At 35.5% G+C, this 22,908-nt stretch overlaps 5 protein-coding genes and 4 pseudogenes across 5 annotated transcripts; 1 reads left to right on the plus strand and 8 right to left on the minus strand.

Moving 5' to 3' along the window:
• The first annotated feature begins 157 nt into the window (after positions 1-157).
• On the plus strand, positions 158-1,118 carry LOC149527053 (ARM repeat superfamily protein). The gene is given in 3 exon segments (XM_089783955.1): positions 158-167; positions 360-655; positions 657-1,118. Coding segments are annotated over 3 exon segments (768 nt in total).
• A 915-nt stretch (positions 1,119-2,033) lies between these two features.
• RLP25 (receptor like protein 25) lies at positions 2,034-2,729 on the minus strand. Its single transcript, XM_089783956.1, has one exon. It carries the CDS (start codon positions 2,727-2,729, stop codon positions 2,034-2,036), a length of 696 nt encoding a protein of 231 aa, XP_089640082.1.
• An 18-nt stretch (positions 2,730-2,747) lies between these two features.
• LOC110418911 (uncharacterized) lies at positions 2,748-4,955 on the minus strand (annotated as a pseudogene).
• Positions 4,956-8,483: 3,528 nt separating this feature from the next.
• Positions 8,484-10,091, minus strand: LOC149527055 (uncharacterized; annotated as a pseudogene).
• A 1,306-nt stretch (positions 10,092-11,397) lies between these two features.
• Positions 11,398-12,093, minus strand: LOC149527056 (receptor-like protein 9DC3 pseudogene; annotated as a pseudogene).
• Positions 12,094-13,602, minus strand: LOC110419086 (uncharacterized; the record flags this gene model as incomplete). The annotated part of the gene is made up of 1 exon (XM_021431968.2): positions 12,094-13,602. A coding segment is annotated over exon 1 (1,509 nt), but the record flags the coding sequence as incomplete, so codon positions are not given.
• Positions 13,603-15,224: 1,622 nt separating this feature from the next.
• On the minus strand, positions 15,225-15,920 carry LOC149527057 (receptor-like protein 9DC3). The gene has a single exon (XM_089783994.1). The coding sequence runs from the start codon at positions 15,915-15,917 to the stop codon at positions 15,225-15,227; it is 693 nt and encodes a 230-aa protein (XP_089640120.1). The 5' UTR covers positions 15,918-15,920.
• LOC110418912 (uncharacterized) lies at positions 15,918-17,425 on the minus strand (the record flags this gene model as incomplete). The annotated part of the gene is given in 2 exon segments (XM_021431731.2): positions 15,918-17,191; positions 17,194-17,425. Coding segments are annotated over 2 exon segments (1,506 nt in total), but the record flags the coding sequence as incomplete, so codon positions are not given.
• A 2,160-nt stretch (positions 17,426-19,585) lies between these two features.
• LOC110418913 (heavy metal-associated isoprenylated plant protein 47 pseudogene) lies at positions 19,586-20,279 on the minus strand (annotated as a pseudogene).
• Between the last annotated feature and the right edge of the window lie 2,629 nt (positions 20,280-22,908).

Consider the following 22,908-nt stretch of genomic DNA (forward strand, 5'->3'; position numbering starts at 1 on the left):
GTAATCGTTATTGATAAAATTTCATACCTTATAAAACCAGTGATAAATTTAGTAAATTTAGGTTTTATTTTCAAGTTTTCCAAAAAGAAACATTCAAATATCAAGTATAATATTAGGGTCTATTTCAACATAAACTTTATAAGAATTGTTACATTAAATGGCGATTGGTATTTGTAAAAAAATAAATCTTGTCGTTATTTCAAATGTAGTGATAAAATTTCATTGTTTACAAAACGGTGATAGATTTGGTAAATTTGACTTTTATGTCTAAGCTTTTCCAGACGAAACTTCCAAATATCGAATATAATATTCTAAATGTTGTGAAAGCAAAAATGAAGAAGCTGAAACTCCATAAACAGCTGCTAGGAACTGTACCTTTGTTGGGTTGAGTGTTATACCTGTGCTTGTAGCGTTGCTTCAAGTTGGAGACAGCGACATAAAACTTGTGACAGGCAACACCCTTGGAGCGATTTCAACTCAGATTGATTAACTCGGTCATGTTGCTCGAGCTGGGGCTATTCCGTTTTTAGCTGAGCTTCTTCAGGGACCTGATCCTCATGGTTGGGATGTTGCAGAGAATGCACTCCGTCGATTAGCTCTTAATGAAGAAAATGCGGTTTCAATAGCTGACCACTTAGTGAGAATCCTTAGGGAAAGGAAATAATGAGGCAAAAGCTGAAGCTGCTTCTGTTTTTTGGCTCCTTTCAGATTACAAGCATTCAGTACCTTTTATTAGAGACTCAGATGCAATTCCCCAGCTGGTTGAGCTTCCGTAGTCTGAGGACAGTGACGTGAGGGGCACAGCAGCTGGAGCTATTTCTCAGTTGAGTTGTAACAAGGCAGATCGAGGGCCAATAATTGAAACAGGAGCTGTTAATCGTCTGATTGAATTGTTAAATGATGGTTCAGAGGAGGTGAGGGATAATGCTACGGAGGCTGTTATGATTCTCTGCCAAGATCCACAGTATTGTCATGAGACAATATCCGTAGATGTTGACCTCCCTTCACTAAAAAGCTTGCGAGACAGTATTATCAGACTTTATGGTCTTTGTAATCTAACGAATTCTATGAGACGGAGTAGTGTTCAGCAGCAAATTATAGACCCTAATCTTGTTTAATTGGTTACTTTTTGTCTTCGTTAAAGTCATGATATATTACTACAACTCAAAGAAGAGAGAAGATGAAGAGAACTAATGAGCTGATAAGCAAAACCAGTGTATTCATTAACAGTACATGATGATCGCACAGTGATCATATGTATTACAAGATAATTGAGATTATAACACCTGTAACAACCGCTTAACAGGTGTTGAAGCAAGATAAAAACAACACAACATATAAAGCTGAAGCTGTTATAACATTAGGAGGGTTATCAGCTAGAAGCATACTTAGCACTAAACATATTGGCAAACTACTTGCACGTGTCCATGCAATTGTTATTCGCTAACAGTCTTCACTCATCTTGCATCGTGATAATATTGTTCTATAGTTTTTCCTTTGTATTTCCCTTCTTCTTCCATGGTTTCTAGTCTTGCAAAGCTTGCTTCTCCAGTGCCTGGTCGAGAAGCTGCATCCTTATCCAATTAACCCCAAAGGTTGTGTCCATTTCCAATCAGTCAAATCTTTTTCTTAACTATGTAAAACCCTTAAACTGCTTCAATGGTTAGCACCTTTTTTATACAAATATTGTTTTTGAAGAGTAGTCATTCTAGTTTTTTCAATTGGTGAATTTAGTATCTGTTTTAACATTAAGGCAATGGTAGCCGTATTTTCCACATAAACAGAAATGAGATTCTTTTGTACAGATGCATGTAAGAATAAATGATCAAGAGCAAATTGCGAGAGAAGTCATGCATTAAGCAAAAGCAGGTGCTACACTTCACTGCCATGTATTTGCTGATGAAGCCCATGGCTATTTAATTACAACAATCAATAGTACTAATAGCAAAATACAAAGACATGTCCATGAAAACAACTGCAACTGAGCACAAAGAAACACTTGTTACAAGAACTTCCAAAGTCATCTGCATTGACTACTTCCGTGAGCATCTTCTTCCCTTTCGATGATATTTGACTCCATACAATGCCACAAACCATTTTGGTTCACCATTTCTGAATGTAACATATCCGATAACAACTCCAAATATCAGTCCACATCCGTAGCCCATCAACACAACTTGCCAACCAAAACTGATCTTAGTCTCTGGATCATCTGCCTCTTTCAAGAATGATTGAGATGATTGTTTTCTCCCATCGTTGTTGCAAGACTTTGACAATGGAAAACCGCATAGTGCCAAGTTTCCTTCGTATGAGCCATTTTCAAATGTACTGAATTGTTTGCCTTGAGGAATTGGTCCTGTGAGTTGGTTATGTGAAAGATTTAAGTAGGCAAGAAATGTCATATCTTTCAATTCGTCAGGAATTTTCCCAATGAGCTTGTTTGAAGAGAGATCTAACCATTCCAGATTGGTCAAATTACCCATTGATGTAGGGATGTGACCACTAAGGCTGTTATGAGAAAGGTTGAGCCCTCTAAGTGAACTAAGCTTTCCAATAACATTTGGAATCTCTCCTTGAAAGTTATTATTTGAAAGGTCAAGGCTTGTGAATCTTGTAGATATGAATGAAAATTCAATGTAAAATCCTTTCACTGCCAAATGGACATAATAATTATAATAGTCTCCATGCATATATTGCGAAGAACTTTGTTGTTCATTGAGATTCATCATGGCCTTCATGTTTTTTATTATACCTTTGGGCAAAGGACCAGTGAATTCATTGTTAGCAAGGTCAAGAATTCGTAACCTGGGAAAGGAATGGATAGTCTTCGAATTCTGTAAGACACCACGCAATTTATTTGACCGTAAATCAAGAACTTGTAATTCTGGCAGAGTATCTAGCCAATAGGGGAATGTGCCGTTTAACTTGTTGCCACCAATATCCATCATTTCCAGGTTTCTACAATTAGCCATGGATCGTGGTAAAGACCCCTCTAATTTATTGCCATTGAAGTTGAGAAACCTCAACCCACAGTCCTCACCAAAAGTTTCAGGGATGGTTCCATGAAAACTATTCAACTGCAAATCTAAGATTGAAAGACTTTTGCTGAAGTTTCCCAGACATGGTGGAATGGTTCCACTTAAGTTGTTATAGCATAGATCAAGAACTTCGATGGAGCTTATATTGCAGATGAAAGAAGGAATTTCTCCAGTCAAGCTATTTGAGAAAATACTAATCCTTCGAAGATAAGGCAGAGAAGCTAGAGCACTTGGAATTTTACCCGTGAAGTCATTGGAGAAAAGTTGAAGACCCTCTAAGCTCTGCAATTCAATCATGAGTTCTGGGATCTCACCAAATAAATGATTCTCGCTAAGATCAAGGTGAGTAAGCTTTTTGAGGCCAAAAAAGGATCTAGGAAGCAAGCCTGTAAGTTTGTTCCTGTAGAGGTAGAGATATTCAAGATCGGTGAGGTTTCCAAGCGAGGATGGAATTTGCCCACTGAGATTGTTGTTGTAGATGTAAAGTTCTTTAAGATTGGTGAGGTTCCCAAATGACGATTGAATTTGTCCATTGAGATTGTTGTTGAAGAGGGAGAGGCATTGAAGATTGGTGAGGTTTCCAAGCGAGGAAGGAATTTGTCCACTGAAATTGTTGTAGGCAAGATCAAGAAGAATCAAAGAAACTAAATCAACAAATTCTTGCGGAATTTTGCCAGAAAGGCGGTTATTGCCAAAGTAAATCGACTCCAAGCTCTTCAGTTTGCCTAATGCACGTGGAATTTGGCCAAAAAATTCGTCATGATCAAGATTTAAGATTTGCAAACTGCTGATATTTGATATGGAGCTTGGAATTCTTCCCACCAAATTATTTTCACCAAGATCAAGTTCTTTTATATTCCAGCATAATCCAATTTGTGGTGGAATTTTTCCTAAAAGCAAGTTATTATGGAGATCCAATATTTCCACTGAAATTGAACAGTTTGGAATTGTACCAGTCAAATCATTGTAACTAAGATTAAGATATCGAAGTGACATAGAAGAAACCAAATCATTGGGAATTTGACCAGAGAATTGATTAATCGAAAGATTGATAGTCTCAATCTGTGACAAACCCTTACTCACAGGCTATAGTCTTTTGTTTTCCACATTAATCTCGCATCTCTGTCATCTCCAACCCTGTCTCAAATGGAAGATTTTAGAAATTTACAAGGAGAGATGATGGTAAAAGGTAGAATATTTGACACTTTCCAAAAGCAAATGGAGTACTACTCTTATTTAGTGGTAAAGAAACCAAATCAGCAAGTTCTTCTGGAATTTCGGTGGGAAGTTGTTTACAACATAAATAAATCGAGTCCAAGCTCTTCATATTGCTTAACGCACCAGAGATTTGGCCAATCGAATTGATTTGAGCAGGAATCAAGATTTGCAAATTGCTGACATTATTGTCACCAAGGTTAAGTACTTTTAGATTCGTGCACACTCCAATTTGTGGCAAGATTTTCCCTGAAAGCAGGTTACTACAGAGATCTAATATTTTCAGTGAAATTGAACAGTTTGAAATTGTACCAGTCAAATGGTATTTACTAAGATTAAGATATTGAAGTGACATAGGAGAAACCAAGTCACTATGATTTTCACCAAAGAATCGTTTAGTTGAATGTCCGATAGTCTCAATCTCTGACAAATGAAAGATTGAAGATGAAATTATCTCAGAAATATTTTTCTCAGTGAGCTCAATTACCTTTACCCTAGAAAAATTGTTACAATTGATTCCATGCCACAGGCACAATGGGGCAAAGGAATTTCAATTGGAGAGGAAGCAGGTGGATCATTGATTGAAGATTTGAAGGAGAAGAGCAGTGGGAGTTCCTCACCCTGAGACAAGCTAAAATTTAGTACTAATAAAAGCATGAACATGAACAACAGTGAGTGTGCTTTAGCTTTTTTATTTGACATTTTACAAGAAGATTTTTAAACAGGAAAAAGATTGCGTCAAAAAACTCATGATAACATGAGAAATATGACAACACGTGGAAAAGAGTTGCATTTATTATTTACTTAATAGGAATTAAAAAGAAAAAAAGTTAAATAAAAAATTAAAAACAAACAGAAAAAAAGTAAATAGTAAAAATATCAATTAAACGAAGCTCGATTGTTTCACTTATATCTTAATGAAACCAAATTCAATTTTAGGTTTCGCATTATATATATTTGGTTAAAACCAATACTAACTTGTGGAAGTGTTTCTCTTTATAAGCTCATAAACTTGTATTTGTAAAATAATTGGTATCTATAACTAATTTTTAGGCCTAATTACTGTGTGCACTATCAACTTGTAGGTCGGTGACACCCTCGGAATCTCCTCACCTCCCTTTTATCTGAATTTAAAACTATTCATGGTGAGAAATCCTGCACATCACCTGTTACACATTCGTGCAACTGTCAACTCCACTCATCATTTCGAATTTCTAAATGACCAATGGCCTGGAATTTCCCAGTCAATTTCCAAGCCTGATGAAGGATACATACATAGTTAAAAGTAATGAATTGCAACAGATTTCCATCTGCATTGAGATAAAGCACATACATGCCCATTTTTCTCCATTGCAGGTTGCTTTTAGGTACCTTTATTGGCCATACTTGGGACCAGACTCAATAAATTAATATGATTTAGTCTTCTTACCTGAACCCTTAATCAAGGGCTATAATCATTTTTTCCCCACATTAATCTCACATCCCACTCATCCCCAACCCTGTGTCATGAAAGTTGTGTACCCTCATAATCTTAGTTTCTAGTTTGTCAAAAGAATTAATTGTTTAAAGTAACAGTTTCCGAATTATGGTGTATTAAAATATCAAATAAATTCAAATTTAAGCAAGGAAACAAGAAAAGAAAAAAGATTTTCAGGTGTTAGATAAAAAATGAAAGGAGAATTTGAAGGTGAAAGTAGAAGATTAAAGAAATGTACAAGGAGATATGAAGGTAAAAATAGAACTAAAGCACTTGGTGGAAAAGGATAATGGAGAAGATCATTGCACAAGACTTTTAAAATTTCCCACTAACCTCTCTGCCTGACCTTTTGCGTTTGGCTTGAATCCAAAACTTGTGAGACCCTCTTGCTCTTTAGGTCATATCAAAGCAATGATGCTGATTGCACCACCTTAACCAACATAATTTCCTCCATCTCCACTGCTGTTATATGAAAATTTTCAGTAGACATGTACCTGAGAATCACGCAAAGAACCCGATTTCCTGACTTGCTTTTGTGGTGTTTTTTTTTTAATTCTAAATTGCCTATTCTCTGTTCATATTCCACATTTTAATGTTTTTATATCACAGCATTTGATAGATATTTCAAAAGGTGGATGATTATTTGCACTTAAAGCTTAGGCCATTTAGCAAAATCTGGTGTAGCTAAGGCATCTGTGTTTTCTGCCTGGTGGTAATATGTATGCACTGTTTTGCTTGAGTCTTTGTGCTATGATGTATGGCAGTCCTTCTCTGTGGTGATCCTATGTATGCTTATCCTTCGTTTCTTGTCTGTGGTGATCCTATGTATGCTTATCCTTCGTTTATGTGTAGGGGTCTGTAAGTTAAAAGGGATATGGCAGTCCAGGTGTCTTTGGAGGCACCTCCCTCTACCCATGGGACCCCATGAATCTTCCATGTACTGTCTTTAAATGCTATTAATGAAATTCTTATGATTGGCTGAGCAAAAAAAAAAAAAAAAAAAAGCCCTAGTTCCGAAGAAGTTGATGACAACTTTTTTTATGCTGTGAATTGATTCTGCAATAAGTTTTCCTGATTCTCTATCTGATTTTCATGTTTGGTATCTGGCAAAGTGTCTCTCTTTATAACAATCAGAATTCCTAAACACACTACATTTTACTCATTCGTTCTTTTCCTCCCTATACTTGACTTAAAAGGATGCTTAATCACAAAACCAAATCCTAGCATCTCTGAGTAAAGGATTTCTAAGCTGATCGTTAGTTATATGATCTGCTGATGAAATGCATGGATTTTTTAACTGCATATTACTAAACTTCGTCATTGATCGAGGATCATTGATTAAGGATTCGAAGGATACGAGCAGCTCAACTTTGTCGTCACCCTGAGACAGGCTAAACTGTAGTAACAAAAATAAGGTGAACATGAACAATAACATTGGGCTAGATTTAGCTAAGGTCGAAATTGCTTGGTGTGACCTCATTGGGTTAGCTGAGGAAACGAAGCATCCTAGTGGACTATTATTCAACATTTATAGCTTTTTGTCTGACATTTAAGAAATTCTTGGCTTTGACAGGGCCTACCTTTGAAGACTTTTGGAGTTTCTTCACGTTGGTTTTACCAAGTCCAAATTAATTATTGCTTAAAGCACATCTTAGCTATCCTAGAATAGATTAATTCCTTTTTGCAATAAGTTTTGTCAGAGCTTAATTTCCTTTTTTGGCAAAGTTTAAGGATGTACTCTCTCAGGTCGACTCAATGCATTGAGAATAAATGAAATTTTGAATGATAAGAACGTACTGGTATAAAGAGTACTTGAAAATGAAATTAACCACCCAAATTACTAAATATGGATCACAATTAATTAATGGTCACACACGTTTTGTGTCTTTTTGTTTGATTGTCAATTTTTTTTTTCCAAAGTTAATTCATGCATTTAATACTTTGATTATATATAGACTATATATGTAGGGAAAGGATCCTTTCTACTACCTCGTCTTGCAATGATTAATGCACATTCAATTAAATCTAAGGCCAATATTTGTTCAAAGCATTATCTCTTTTAATTAATTTTCATTTAAATACTGATCTTGTCTTAATTGCTAAATCATAGTGCTGATATAAGGATCTCAGATTCTTTGTCTCTAGGAATTTCTAATGTTCTAACATTTAATACTTTGATAATCTTAAGTTTTTTAACACACGAGGCAATGGCAGCTGGTTTTTCCACAGAACAGAATGAGATTCTTTTGTACAGATTGATCAAAAACAAACTGAAGCAGAAGTCATGCATTAAGCAAAAGCAGCAACTACACTTTATTGTCATGTATTTGCTGATGAAACACATGGCTATTTTATGATGGTAATTACTCAATAGCAAAATACAAAGATATGTCCATGAAAACGACTAGAACTGAACACAAAAAAACACATGTTGCAATAACATCCAGAGTCGTCTGCAATGACTAGTTCCGTGAGCATCTTCTTCCCTTTTGATGATATTTGACTCCATACAATGTCACAAACCATTTTGGTTCACCATTTTTGAATGTAACATATCCGACTATGACTCCAAATATCTGTCCACAACCATAGCCTATCAGCACAACCTTCCGACCGAAACTGATCTCGGTCTCTGAGTCATCTGCCCCTTTCAAGAATAACGGAGATTGTTTTGTCCCATCATTGTTGCCAGCTTTCGACAGTGGAAAGCCGCATAGTGCCAAGTTTGAGAGGTCAATGCTTGTGAACGTTTTCTAGATTTCAAGAAATTCAATGCAAAATCCTTTGACTGTCAGGTTGACATGATAATTATAGTATCTCCTTTGCTTATATTGCAAAGAGCTTTGCTGCTCACTGAGATTCATCATGGCTTTCATGTTCTTTATAATACCTTTGGGCAAAGGACCAGTGAATTCATTGTTAGCAAGGTCAAGAATCCATAACTTGGGAAAAGGATGGATGGTCTTGGAACTTTGTAAGACACCTTGCAATTTGTTTGACCGTAAAACAAGAACTTGTAATTCAGGCTGAGTATCCAGCCAATAAGGGAATGTACCATTTATCTTGTTCTCACCAAAATCCATCATTTCCAAGTTTCTACAATTGGCCAAGGATCGTGGTACCCTTCCAATTTATTTCCATTGAAGTTGAGATTCCTCAAGCCACAATCCTCTCGAAAAGTTTCAAGGATAGTTCCATGGAAAGTGTTCCTCTGTAAATCTAAGATTGCAAGACAGTTGTTAGTGTTTCCCAGACATGGTGGAATGATTCCACTTAAGTAGTTATGAGCTAAGTTTAGAACTTCGATGGAACTTAAATTGCAGATCAAAGAAGGAATTTCTCCAGTCAGGCTGTTTAATGAAAGACGAACGAGTTGGAGACAAGGCAAAAATGCTAGAGCATTTGGAATTTTACCAGTAAAGTTGTTAGGGGAAAGATGAAGAATCTCCAAACTCTACAATGAGTTCTGGAATCTCACCTGATAAATGATTAACTAAGATCAAGTTCAACAAGTTTTTTGAGGCCAAAAATGGATCGAGGAAGCAAACCTGTAAACTTGTTTCCGAAGAGGAAGAGGTATTGAAGACTGGTGAGGTTTCCAAGTGAGGATGGAATTCGTCAGCTGAGATTGTTATAGACAAGATTGAGATGATTCAAAGAAACTAAATTAACAAGTTCTTGTGGAATTTCGCCACAAAGATTCTTATGCCCAAAGTAAATCCACTTCAGGCTCTTCATTTTGCTTAACCCATGTGGAATTTGGCCAATCAATTCGTCATAAGCAAGAGTTAAGATTTGCAAACTGCTGATATTTGTTATGGACCTTGCAATTCTCCCCACCAAATTATTGCCTCCAAGATTAAGTTCTCTTAGATTTGAGCATACTCCAATTTGTTGTGGAATATTTCCTGAAAACTGGTTGTTTTGAAGATCCAATATTTCTAGTGAAATTGAATATTTTGAAACTGTACCAGTTAAATGGTTGTTACTAAGATTGAGATATCGAAGTGACATAGAAGAAACTAAATTATTGAGAATGTTATCAAAAAGTTGGTTGTTCGAAAGATTGATAGTCTCAATCTCTATAAAATAAAAGATTGAAGATGAAATTATCTCAGAAATATTTTCTTAACAAGATCAATTACCTTTACCCTAGAAAATTTGTTGCAAGTGATTCCATGCCACACGCACAATGGGGTCGAGGAGTTCCAGTTGGAGAGGAAGCCAAACGGATCATTGATTGAAGACTTGAAGGATAATAGCAACTTGATTTCGTCACCCTGAGACAAGCTAACATTTAGTACCAATAAAAACATGAACATGAACAACAACGAGTGTGCTTTAGCTCTTTTGTTTAACATTTTACAAGAAGATCTTTTAGCAGGGGAAGGATGCCTTAAACTTGGAGACTAATAAATAATTAATCCAAGACCAATAAATAATCTTGGCCTCAAAGTTGAGGATACCAAACTGCTCAAAAGACTAAATCAAACTAACTTTGAAATGAAGAGGATCGATCAAGTGTACATGAATCTGATATGCATCCTAGCTCTTAGAACAAAGAGTTTTAGGAACTATTGCGGCGATGAAATTAGGGCGGGGAAGGCTGGTTTTGAGTGTGTCGAGATGGTGGTGGAGACTCTTGAACGTTTTATGGGGAAAAGATTAAGAAACTCATGATAACACGTGAAAAACTGGAGAGATAATGGTGGTGGAGACTCTCCCACTTAGATTGCTATGATCTTATTTTAACCCACATTAAACTCACATCTCTGTCATCTCATAAAAAGTAGAAGATTTAAGAAATGTACAAAGGACAGAAGTAGGTAAAAGTAGGGGATTTGGCACTTGCCGAGTGCAAATGGAGTCGTGTTTGGTGTAACGCAAGCACTTAGTGGAAAAGGATTTGCCAGCACTTAGTGGGGATTTAAGTATTTATAACTTGACTAGCTTTTGTGTTTTATTTTATTCTCAATTGCCTCAGGTCCATTTTTGTTCATAGTCCACGTTCTAATGGCTATATATCACAGCATTTGCCAGAAATTTCAAAAGGTGGATGATTATTTGCACTTAAAACTTAGCACCGAAGAAGTTGATAACAGATTTAGTTTACAAATTCCTTCTTTTGCTCCCTATATCTATAATGTATTAACCATCAGGATGCTTAATCGTAGAAAAAAATCCCAGCAGACAATGGATGAATGATAATACTGATCTCGTCTTGAGTGCTGAATCATATTACTGATTCTTTCTCGCTGAGGTTCTCAGATTCTTGCTTTAAAAAAAAAAAAAAAGTTCCCGGATTCTTTGTTTTCAGGATTTTCTATAGTTGGGAGCAGGGGTATGCATGTGCTATTATTCCACAGTACTATTGTAATATGCCTTCCTTAATATGCAAACAGTTTTCTAAATAAATTCCTGGATTAATCAATACATTCAAAATTAGCAAATTGCAAGAGAAGTCAAGCATTAAGCAAAAGCAGAAACCACACTTCACTGCCATGTATTTGCTGATGAAACGCATGGCTAATTTTTTACAGCAATTATTAATACTTATAGCAAAACACAAAGATCTGTCCATGAATTCTAGACCATGGACAGAAAACAACTAGAACTGAGCTCAGAGAAACACATATTACAATAAACTTCCAAAGTCATCTACATTGACTAGTTCCATGAGCATCTTCTTCCCTTTCAATGATATTTCACTCGATACAATGCCACAAACCATTTTGGTTCACCATTCCTGAACGTAAGATATCCAACGACGGCTCCAAATATCAGTCCACATCCATAGCCCATCAACACAATTTTCCAGCCAAAACTGATTTTGGACTCTGAGTCATCTGCCTCTTTCAAGAATGATGGAGATGGTTGTTTTCTGCCATCATTGTTGCAAGCCTTTGACAATGGAAAGCCGCATAGTGCCAAGTTTCCTTCATATGAGCCATTTTCAAGAGTAGAGAACTGTTTGCCTTGAGGAATTGGTCCAGTGAGTCGGTTATGTGAAACATTCAAGAAGGCAAGAAACGTCATATCTGTCAATTCGTTAGGAATTTGCCCAGTGAGCTTGTTTGAGGAGAGGTCTAGCCATTCCAAACTGGTCAAATTACCCAGTGATGTAGGGATTTGACCACTAAGGCTGTTATGAGAAAGATCGAGACCTCTAAGTGAACTGAGCTTTCCAATAAGACTTGGAATCTCCCCATAAAAGTTATTATTTGACAGGTCCATGCTTGTCAACGTTTTTGAGATTTCAGGAAATTCACTGTAAAATCCTTTCACTGTCAAGTTGACATGATAATAATAGTATCTCCCATGCATATATTGTAAAGAACTTTGCTGTTCACTGAGATTCATCATGGCCTTCATGCTCTTTATTATACCTTTGGGCAAAGGACCAGTGAAGTCATTGTTAGCAAGGTCAAGAATCCGTAACTTGGGAAAGGGATGGATGATCTTGGAACTTCGTAAGACACCATGTAATTTGTTTGACCGTAAAACAAGAACTTGTAATTCTGGTAGAGTATCCAGCCAATAAGGAAATGTACCATTCATCTTGTTGTCACCAATATCCATCATTTCCAAGTTTCTACAATTGGCCAAGGATCGTGGTAAAGACCCTTCCAATTTATTTCCATTGAAGTTGATATTCCGCAACCCACAGTCCTCACGAAAAGTTTCAAGGATGGTTCCATGAAAACTATTCCTCTGTAAATCTAAGATCGAAAGACTGATGCTAAAGTTTCCCAGACATGGTGTGATGGTTCCACTTAAGTTGTTATCAGCTAAGTTTAGAACTTCGATGGAACTTATATTACAGATCACAGAAGGAATTTCTCCAGTCAAGCTGTTTAGTGAAAGCCGAACAAGTTGAAGACGAGGCAAAAATGCTAGAGCATTTGGAATTTTACCAATAAAGTTGTTGGAGGAAAGATGAAGAATCTCCAAACTCTTCAACTCAATTATGAGTTCTGGAATCTCACCCGATAAATGATTATAACTAAGATCAAGTTCAACAAGCTTTTTGAGGCCAAAAATGGATCGAGGAAGCAAACCTGTAAGCTTGTTTTCATAGAGGAAGAGGTATTGAAGATTGGTGAGGTTTCCAAGTGAGGATGGAATTTGTCCACTGAGATTGTTGTCGACAAGATCAAGATGATTCAAAGAAACTAAATTAAAAAGTTCTCTTGGAATTTCACCAGAAAGGTTGTTATGCCCAAAGAAAATCCACTTCAAGCTCTTCATTTTGCTTAATGCATGTGGAATTTGGCCAATCAATTTGTTACAAGCAAGAGTTAAGATTTCCAAACTGCTGATATTTGATATGGAGCTTGGAATTCTCCCCACCAAGTTATTTGCACCAAGATGAAGTTCTTTTAGATTTGAGCATACTCCAATTTGAGGTGGAATTTTACCTGAAAACAAGTTATTTCCGAGATCCAAAATTTCTAGTGATATTGAACAATTTGGAACTCCACCAGTCAAATAATTGTTACTAAGATTAAGATGTCGAAGTAACACAGGAGAAACTAAGTCATTAGGAATTTTTCCAGAGAATTGATTAGTTGAAAGATTGATAATTTCAATATCTGACAAATGAAAGATTGAAGGTGAAATTATCCCAGAAATATTTTTTTCAGTAAGTTCAATTACCTTTACCCTAGAAAAATCGTTGCAACTGATTCCATGCCATAGGCACAATGGGGTAGAGAAATTCCAGTTGGACAGGAACCTAGAGGGATCATTGACTGATGATTTGAAGGATAAGAGCAGCTCGAGTTCATCACCCTGAGACAAGCTAAACTTTAGTATTAGTAAAAACATGAACATGAACAACAACGAGTGTGCTTTCGCTCTTTTATTTAACATTTTATAAGAAGATTTTTTAACAGGTAAAGGACGCATTGAGCTTGCAGAGTAAATACTATTAATCCAAGACCAAAAATCTTGGCCTCAGAGCTCAGGATACCAAACTGCTAGAAAGACTAAACCAACAAGCTTTGAAATGAAGAGGATCAAGTGTGCATGAATCTGAACATGGATTTAAATTAGAGCAAAGAGTTTTTTGAACTATTGAGGTGATGAAATTAGGGTGGGAAGAGGCAAATGTTGAGTGTATAGAGATGGTGGTGGAGACTCTTGAACGTTTGTTTTATAGGGAAGAGATTACATTGAGAAACCCATGATAACGCGTGAAAAACGAATTGCATGTTTTTGATACAAAATGAATAAAAGATAAACAGCAAAATTTTAAACTAAATGAAACTTAATTGCTTCACTTGCATCTTAATAAAAACGAAATTGAATTTTCTGGGTCAACATTATATACCTTTGATCAAAACGAAATTCAATGTTTGGTATTAATCGATAATTATTAACTTGGAGAAGTTTCCAGTTAGTTTCCAACACCTGATGAAGGATATATAAATATATAATTTAAAGTAATGAATTGAAACAGATTTTGATATACTGCAGAGTCGCCCATAAGTGGGGTGATCGAGTTTGGGGCATTGCAGGTTGCACTTATATAGCCTTTTTGACCCTGATTCAATACGTTAAGTCTTCTTACTTGCTCTTAGGTTGCTATAATCTTTTTTTATCCCACATAATTAATCTCACATCTCTGTCTTCTCATAAAAAAATAGAAGATTTAAGAAATGTACAAGGACAGACGAGGGTCCTGCAAAGGCAAATGGAGTCTTATTTAGTGGAAAAGGATAATGGATGATTTAAGTATTCATAAACATGATAACAGGATTTACTGACTTGCTTTTTGTGTTTTAATTAATTCTAAATTGCCTCAGGTTTTGTTCATATTCCACTTTCTAATGTTTTTATATCACAGCATTTGCCAGAAATTTCAAAAGGTGGATGAGAAAATTATTTTTTTATCCCAACATGGGAAAGACCATAGATTATGCTGGTGAATTCATTTTGCCAAAAGTTTTCCTGCAAATTCTGTCTAATTTTCCCTTTTGGGTATCTGCAGGCAAATTGTCTCTCTATACTTGACTGTAAAAACGCTTTATCATAGAAAAAAATCCTAGCAGATCTGTGGATGAATGATGATTCTGATCTTCGTCTAAATTTCTATATCATAGTATTGATTCTTTCTAGATAAGGATCTCAAATTCTTTCTCTTTAGGATTTTCTATAGTTCGGAGTTCGAGCATGCGTGTTATCATTCCACAGTACTATTATAATTTGACTTCCTTACTATGTATAGAGTTTTCTAAATAAATTCCTGGAGTAATCAATGCATTCAAAAGCAAATTGCAAGAGAAGTCATGCATTAAGCAAAAGCAGCAACCACACTTCACTGCCATGTATTTGCTGATGAAACACATGGCTATTTTATGATAGCAATTACTAATGCTTATAGCGAAATGCACATACTTTTAGCGAAACACAAAGACATGTCCATAAAAAACAACTAGAACTGAATAAAGAGAAACGCATGTTGCAATAACTTCTGAAGTCATCTGCATTGACTAGTTTCGTGAGCATCTTCTTCCCTTTCGATGATTCTTGACTCGATACAATGTCACAAACCATTTTGGTTCACCATTTTTGAATGTAACATATCCAACAACAACTCCAAATATTAGTCCACATCCATAGCCTATCAGCACAACTTTCCAGCCGAAACTGATCTTGGTCTCTGAGTCATCTGCCTCTTTCAAGAATGATGGAGATTGTTTTCTCCCATCATTGTTGCAAGCTTTCGACAATGGAAAGGCGCATAGTGCCAAGTTTCCTTTGTATGAGCCATTTTCAAATGTATTGAACTGTTTGCCTTGAGGAATTGGTCCTGTGAGTTGGTTATTCGAAAGATTTAAGAAGGCAAGAAATGCCATACCTATCAACTCGTTAGGAATTTGGCTAGTGAGCATGTTTGAAGAGAGGTCTAACCATTCCAGATTGGTCAAATTTCCCATTGATGTAGGTATATCACCACTAAGGTTGTTATGAGAAAGATTGAGCCCTCTAAGTGAACTCAGCTTTCCGATAACTCTTGGAATCTCTCCATGAAAATTATTATTTGAGAGGTCAATGCTTGCGAATGTTGTTGTGATTTCGAGAAGTTCAATGTAAAATCCTTTCACTGTCAAATTAAAATAATAAGGATAATACTGTCCACGCATATATTGAATAGAACTTTTTTGTTCTTTGAGACTAATCATGGCCTTCATGTTCTTTATTATGCCTTCGGGCAAAGGACCAGTGAATTCATTGTTAGCAAGGTCAAGAATCCGTAACTTGGGAAAGGGACGGACGGTCTTGGAACTGTGTAAGACACCACGCAATTTGTTTGACCGTAAACTAAGAACTTGTAATTCTGGCAGAGTATCCAACCAATAGGGGAATCTGCCATTTAACTTGTTGTTACCAATGTCCACCAATTCCAGGCTCCTACAATTGGCCAAGGATCGTGGTAGGGACCCTTCCAATTTATTGCCATGGAAGTTGAGGTTTCTCAACCCACAGTCCTGACCGAATGTTTCAAGGATGGGTCCATGAACACTGTTCTTCCACAAATCTAAGACTGAAAGACGGTTGCTAAAGTTTCCTAGACATGGTGGAATTATTCCTCTTAAGTTGTTATCAGATAAGATAAGAACTGCGACGAAACTAATATTGCAGATCAAAGAAGGAATTTCTCCAGTCAAGCTGTTTGATGCAAGACTAACCACATGAAGACGAGGCAAAGATGCTAGAGCATTTGGAATTTTCCCAATAAAATTGTTGAAGAAAAGATAAAGAATCTCCAAGCTCTGTAACTTAATTATGAGTTCTGGAATCTCACCAAATAAATAATTATCACCAAGATCAAGTTCAATAAGCTTTTTGAGACCAAAAATGGATCGAGGAAGCCAACCTATAAGCTTGTTACTGAAGAGCAAGAGTTGTTGAAGATTGGTGAGATTTCCAAGTGAAGATGGAATTTGTCCGCTAAGATTGTTGTAGGCAAGATCAAGAAAACTCAAAGAAACTAAACCAACAAGTTCTTGTGGAATTTCACCGGAAAAGTTGTTATAGCCAAAGGATATCCACTTCAAGCTCTTCATTTTGGTTAATGCACGTGGAATTTGGCCAACCAATTCGTTACAAGCAAGAGTCAAGATTTGCAACCTGCTGATATTTGATATCGAGCTCGGAATTCTCCCCACCAAATTATTGCCACCAAGATCAAGTTCTTGCAGATTCGAGCATGCTCCAATTTGTGGTGGAATTTTTCCAGAAAGCAGGTTACCCCATAGATCCAATATTTTCAATGAAATTGAACATTTTGGAACTTCACCAGTCAAATGATTGTTACTAAGATTAAGATATCGAAGTGACACAGAAAATGCCAAGTCGTTGGGAATTTCACCTGAGAGTTGGTTGTTCGAAAGATTGATAGTCTCAATCTCTACCAAATGAAAGATTGAAGATGAAATTATCCCAGAAATATTTTCTCAACGAGATCAATCACCTTCACCCTAGAAAAATTATTGCAAGTGATTCCATGCCACATGCACAATGGGGTAGAGGAATTCCAGTTGGAGAGGAAGCCAGACGGATCATTGATTGAGGATTTGAAGGATAAGAGGAGCTCGAGATCATCAACCTGAGACAAGCTAAAATTTAGTATAAATAAAAACATGAACATGAATAACAATGAGTGTGCTTTAGCTCTTTTATTTGACATTTTACAAGAAGATCTTTTAACAGGAAAAGGGTGCCTTGAGCTTGGGGACTAAAAATCTTGGCCTCAAAGCTCAGGATGCAAACTGCTCAAAAGACTAAACCAAATAACTTTGAAATGAAGACGATCTAGTGTGCATGAATCTGATATGCATCTTAGCTCTTAGAGGAACATGGATTTATACCAGAACAAAGAGCTTGGGGCTGAGGTCGAAATTGGTTGGTGTGAACTCATCGGGGCTAGCTGAGAAAATGAAAGGCTTCGTAATGGAATATAATTCAATCCATTTTTTCTTCACCATTTATGGCTTCTGTTGACATTTAAGAAATTTTTCTTGGCATTGGCAGGGACTACTTTTGAAGACTTTTGAGTTTTTTCACATTTAATAATAATAATAATAATATTGATTTTGCTCAAGCACATCTTACCTTTCGTAGAATAAAAATTTTTTTATATGATATATAAAAAATCTTTTAAACTATTCGAGAAAATTTAAATAAAGAGTTATTCTTTTATTGATGATGACGTGGTATATCAATATAACATGATGACAATAATAAAAGAATAAAGATTTATTAAAATTTTTTAAAATAATTTAAGCGTTTTTTAAGATAGTATGTTAAAGATTTTTATTTTCGGAGTCTAATTCCCTTCTCAAAAGATTTCAAGGATGCGTTATTCCACATTGACCAAATACATTTATTCAGGAGAAAAAAATGAAAATTTTGAATGGTAGCAATGGACCGGTACAAAAGATACTTGAAAATTGAAATTAACGACATCAACAACCACCAAAACTACTAAATATGGTCCGCAATTGACTAAAGGTCACAAATCTTTCTCTATCTTTTTTATTGAATTGTCATTTTTTCCAAAATCAATTCTTTCAGTTCATACTTTGATCATATATAGACAATATATATAGGGAAAGGATCCTCTATGCTACTTCATCTTAGGACGATGAATGCACATTCACATAAATCTAAGGCCAAAACTTGTTCAACTTATTATCTGTTTTTAATTAATTTTCATTTAGATATTGATCCTAATTGCTAAATCATAGGACTGATATAAGGATCCCAGATTCTTTGTCTCTAGGAATTTCTATAGTTCGGAGACAAAATGGTGAGCTGGAGCATGCATGTGTTATCATTCCATGGTTTTAATATAACTTGACTTCCTTACTATGTATGCTGTTTTCTAAATAAATCCCTGGATTAATCAATACGTGCAATAATACTCTCTGTCTCTCTCTCTCCAACTCCATGTGATTTGCTGACTTTTTTAGCAGTTACCATGTGTTTTTTAAGCCACGAAGGCAGTCTTCATTTCTTTTATATGGTAACTCAGCCGACAGTTCCAAGTTCGTCAGGCATCCTTCCAATCATACATCTCTCGTACAATAATGGACTGACGGTGATATTGGAGAGAGGTTTCAGAGTCCATGGGACGTGGTTGCTGCTTGCATTAGAGAGCAAATACAACTCCCCAGATATTTTTTTCAGGAGCTGAGGAACAATCTTGCAAAGTTCCTGAACAATTGCAAATACCCAATACATTTGGTTTTGGAATATATTTTAAAGTTCTGATGTTCCTTGCATTACAATTATGCAGAATGGGTAACTCTTGCATTTTGGTTTCTGATTTTTATTATTCTGTTACTATAATAAAGTAATTATCTTCATCTGAAAAAAAAAATTTGATGCCCCTGCTTCATCCGAAATTCAATCAATGCTTGAATTTTACCACTACAACAAGGTCCCAAGTCTCCTCTCATCAAATTAACTAGGAGAAGGAAGAATATATATGTAACACTCAGAGGAGAGAGATTAATTGTATGGTATCAAATAGTTCTAAAACTTTAAATACATGGTACAAGCTAATCTACTAGACTAATTAGCAAGATCAACATAATTGCGATATGCTGAAGAACTACGAATGAGGAAACAACAAGGAGTTTTGGTGGAGGCCAAAGGAGTTACAACTGCTAAAACTTCATTGGTCGTATGGCATTGGAGTCTTTTGTTTCACATTTTTTTTTTACGAAACATGGTATTTCTTGAAACGTCAAAGCATGAATGCCATTAAAAGTCTTAAACCGATTTGGTAAAAAGCTCCTCTTGGCATAAAACAGATTTGGAGAAGGAAAGTGAGTCTTTTGTTTCACATAATAGTACAAGGACCTGGAGGGGGCTCAGAAACCACTGTAAAATATTCAAACTGGGGCTGGGGTTGTGGACAGTGTATGATTGGAGTGGGTGATTTGGGTGGTTCTTCATTTTTCTCCTTCACTTCTTCTACTATTTCTAAGCTTGCATGACAAAGCTTCTTCCTCAAGGAGCTGGTCAAACATGCTGCATCAACCCCATCTCCCTCTATCATCAGTTTATCCTTTTCGGGTCCATGTAAAGCCACAGATGTCACTCCTGTTCCATAACAAAAAATTTCAAAAACGTATCAGTATCTATTATTCATCTCTCTCTGTTTGTTTATTAGGTTGAAATTCACAATCATATCAACTAGATTTTGGAAGCTACACACCATCTGCCACAGAAGCTATCTTCATGGCCTTGGTCCTGCATTTGCTGCAATGCATTGACACCTTAATAATTATCTTTTGCTGCACCATTGAAGCAAAAACATCACATCAGGTTTTACCACAGAACCACAATTGCTTTATGTCTGAATCAATGAATGTTGGAGAAGATAAAAAAAAAAAAAAGATAAATGCAGCCATTACAGCATATGAAGAACATTCTTTTTTTCCAAAAAAATATGTTGTGAGATTCCATGTTTGATTTTCATTGAAACAAGTGTACCAAGAAAAATAACTTGCTACAATGCAGCATACCTTCATATTCTCTAGCACCCCGAAAGGAATGTTGCTTTGTTCAAGAAGGGTATAACAGGTTTTCCAATATATAACTGACTGCAGAAGCAGCAGCCATGGTTCTTTATATAATTTTCATCGGATCCAATGTTGCATACTAATCTAAACCAGCACATGACTAATAACACTCTCTGCTTTCTTTTTCTTGATTCCCCTTTAATGAATGTTTAAGGATTAAGTTAGTGATCCACCTTTCATGGGTTCAACGGGAAGAACTGACCTATCAGACCAAGCCAAACAACAACCCACAGCTTAGCTTAATCTTCTCATTGGATTTCCGGTGTAAAAGTCAATTATTATTGTAATTGATCAGTTTTGTTTAACAGTGGAATTGAATATTTTAAAAGCTTACAGGTAAAACCATCAGTGTGAATAGCTTGACCAAATCAATAAACTAAACCCATTGCATGTTCAGACTAATACGTTAGGATTTGCATTTTCCTTGTCTCAACTGTTGTATGGCCTGCGATATATTAATAAATTTTTTTCTCATTAAAGAAAATTAGTAATATACAACATTGGGTTTTTGACGTAATCAACAATGTGTCATATGATGTCATTAAGTTAAAATTTCATAATAAATTGGTTGGATTAAGCATTAAATTAACGGAGCCAACACAGATTTAAATGTGAAAATGGAGAAACATGGAGACTAATTAATTAGCTATAACATGAGATTAAATTGGGCACTTTCAACTGGATTCATTGTACAAAGGGAAGATGCACATCGATCACAGTTCAATCTTTTGTGTAAACTATCTGTTAAACACTTAGGAAGTATAGAAATAATATCATTAAGTCAATAATTAAGTCTTATATTACTAGTAATTTGTAAGTGTTTAAGGTCTTGAAGAAGTTTGTGCATATTTACAACTTGATCATATTTCCACATTAAGGTTATATGGATTAATTAACATATAAAGAAAGATTCAAAATGATCTTGATACTCTATAAATGGTAAGGGTAATAATAATTTAGCACATATGATATTAATGTTTAGATTAGCTCCATATCAAGGCCATTATCGGGTTGTTGTGCTAATATAGCTACCCCAAGTGATAAAACCCCACTTGTTGCGGATGTTAATTTTATTGTAAGAGATAGACCTTATTCCTTTCATATTCCATCTAAGAGATGGTGCATGTCAATTTTTTTTTTTATGAAGCGAACGGTTAGAGATGATAGTAAATACTTAATTTTTGGATATCACAACAATTAATAGAGTTTAGATATAGGTATTTTGAATATAACGAATACCATACCTATTGCCACTCTTATGATCGGTTCAATCTGAATGGAGTCGAGACTAAAGTAATAATTAATTATTTTTAAAATTTGAAGGGTCGAGTTGGTGATCAAATCCATTGATTGCTATCGTGCAACTTTCCTTTCTGTTTCCTAGTGTTCTTTAATCCATTAAAGAGCAGTTAAGTCAACCGTTGGAAAAAAAATTATAAAAAAAGAATCAAGTCAACTACAAAGAATTGGAAGGAAACCTCATTAAGTCCAAAACCAGTTAGGAATTTCCACAATCACGTGTTTGGATTTAAGAGAAAGATCAACTACCCAGATACTATGGGAGTTGATGGAGGAGTCATCATGCACCATTTCATCACATTTCCAGACTTTGATGGTTTCATTTCAATGATAATTATGGAGTTAATATGGACCGTTTTCATACTAAATTAGGTTTTCTTTTGATAAAAAGATTTTTTTTTATAACATTACTTTTCATTTAATATTAATTGACTTTGATTCACAGTAGAATTTTAAATAAGAGAATTTGAATATGAAACTTTTGACGACATTTGAGTTGATAGTTATTAGAGATTATACAACTGAATCCTACTATAAGTCCAAGATTCTTATAATTGGTAGGGCTAAAGTAAACAAATTACCCTTTTTTACATGAAAGGAAATGATATTGATCCTAGAAAATAATCAGCAGGATTCAAATTTTCCTGCATTTGGCGTATGTGTTTTATAAGCATCATTTTCCATGTACCTAAACACCCAAATTCTCTGAATTCAATATATTCAGGAAAGGAACAGACCCACCTGCCTCCATGTCTTTGTCATTTAGTGCCTGACAGGACAAAAACCTCTCTTTGTTTCTTTTCTGAAACTCATTGTTATTCTATATCAACTCTGAAGCTTTTTGGTATGGTATGAAATGACTGCACTCAACCACCTCTTTGGGAAACAAATTTAAATCCCAATCATTTGCTTGAAATCCATCAGTTTGTTTAGTTCGTGACATGACTTAATAGTATGTCACGAGATTTCAAGTGTTATAACTATTTAGAAAAATGGGGTAGTTAGTCGTTGTGAGTTAATTTTTTGAACGATTTATATGATAGATTTGCTTTCGAAATAGGTTCATGAAATCATATTTGTGTAAGGATAGTGGCATATTTCTTGTCTTAATTTTCACAGTTCTTAATCCAATAAATTGGCATCATCTGGACAAGTACTTCTCTCCTCTTTCTTTACAATTTCCATGTGATGCAACTGACATTATTTGTACGTAGACAGTTAGACACAAGTAGTTACGTTAAGTTCCTTAAACTCTGGAGGCCATGCCATCATCAATGCA

The sequence above is a fragment of the Theobroma umbraticum genome, unplaced genomic scaffold (genome assembly GCF_002168275.2).
Source record: "Theobroma umbraticum cultivar Fairchild unplaced genomic scaffold, ASM216827v3 scaffold_67.0, whole genome shotgun sequence".
NCBI classification, from domain to species: domain Eukaryota; kingdom Viridiplantae; phylum Streptophyta; class Magnoliopsida; order Malvales; family Malvaceae; genus Theobroma; species Theobroma umbraticum.

Excerpts from the sequence above, each read along its gene's own strand:
- LOC149527057 (XM_089783994.1), bottom strand. The coding sequence starts at position 15,917 with ATGATTAGTCTCAAAGAACAAAAAAGTTCTATTCAATATATGCGTGGA.
- RLP25 (XM_089783956.1), bottom strand. The coding sequence starts at position 2,729 with ATGATGAATCTCAATGAACAACAAAGTTCTTCGCAATATATGCATGGA.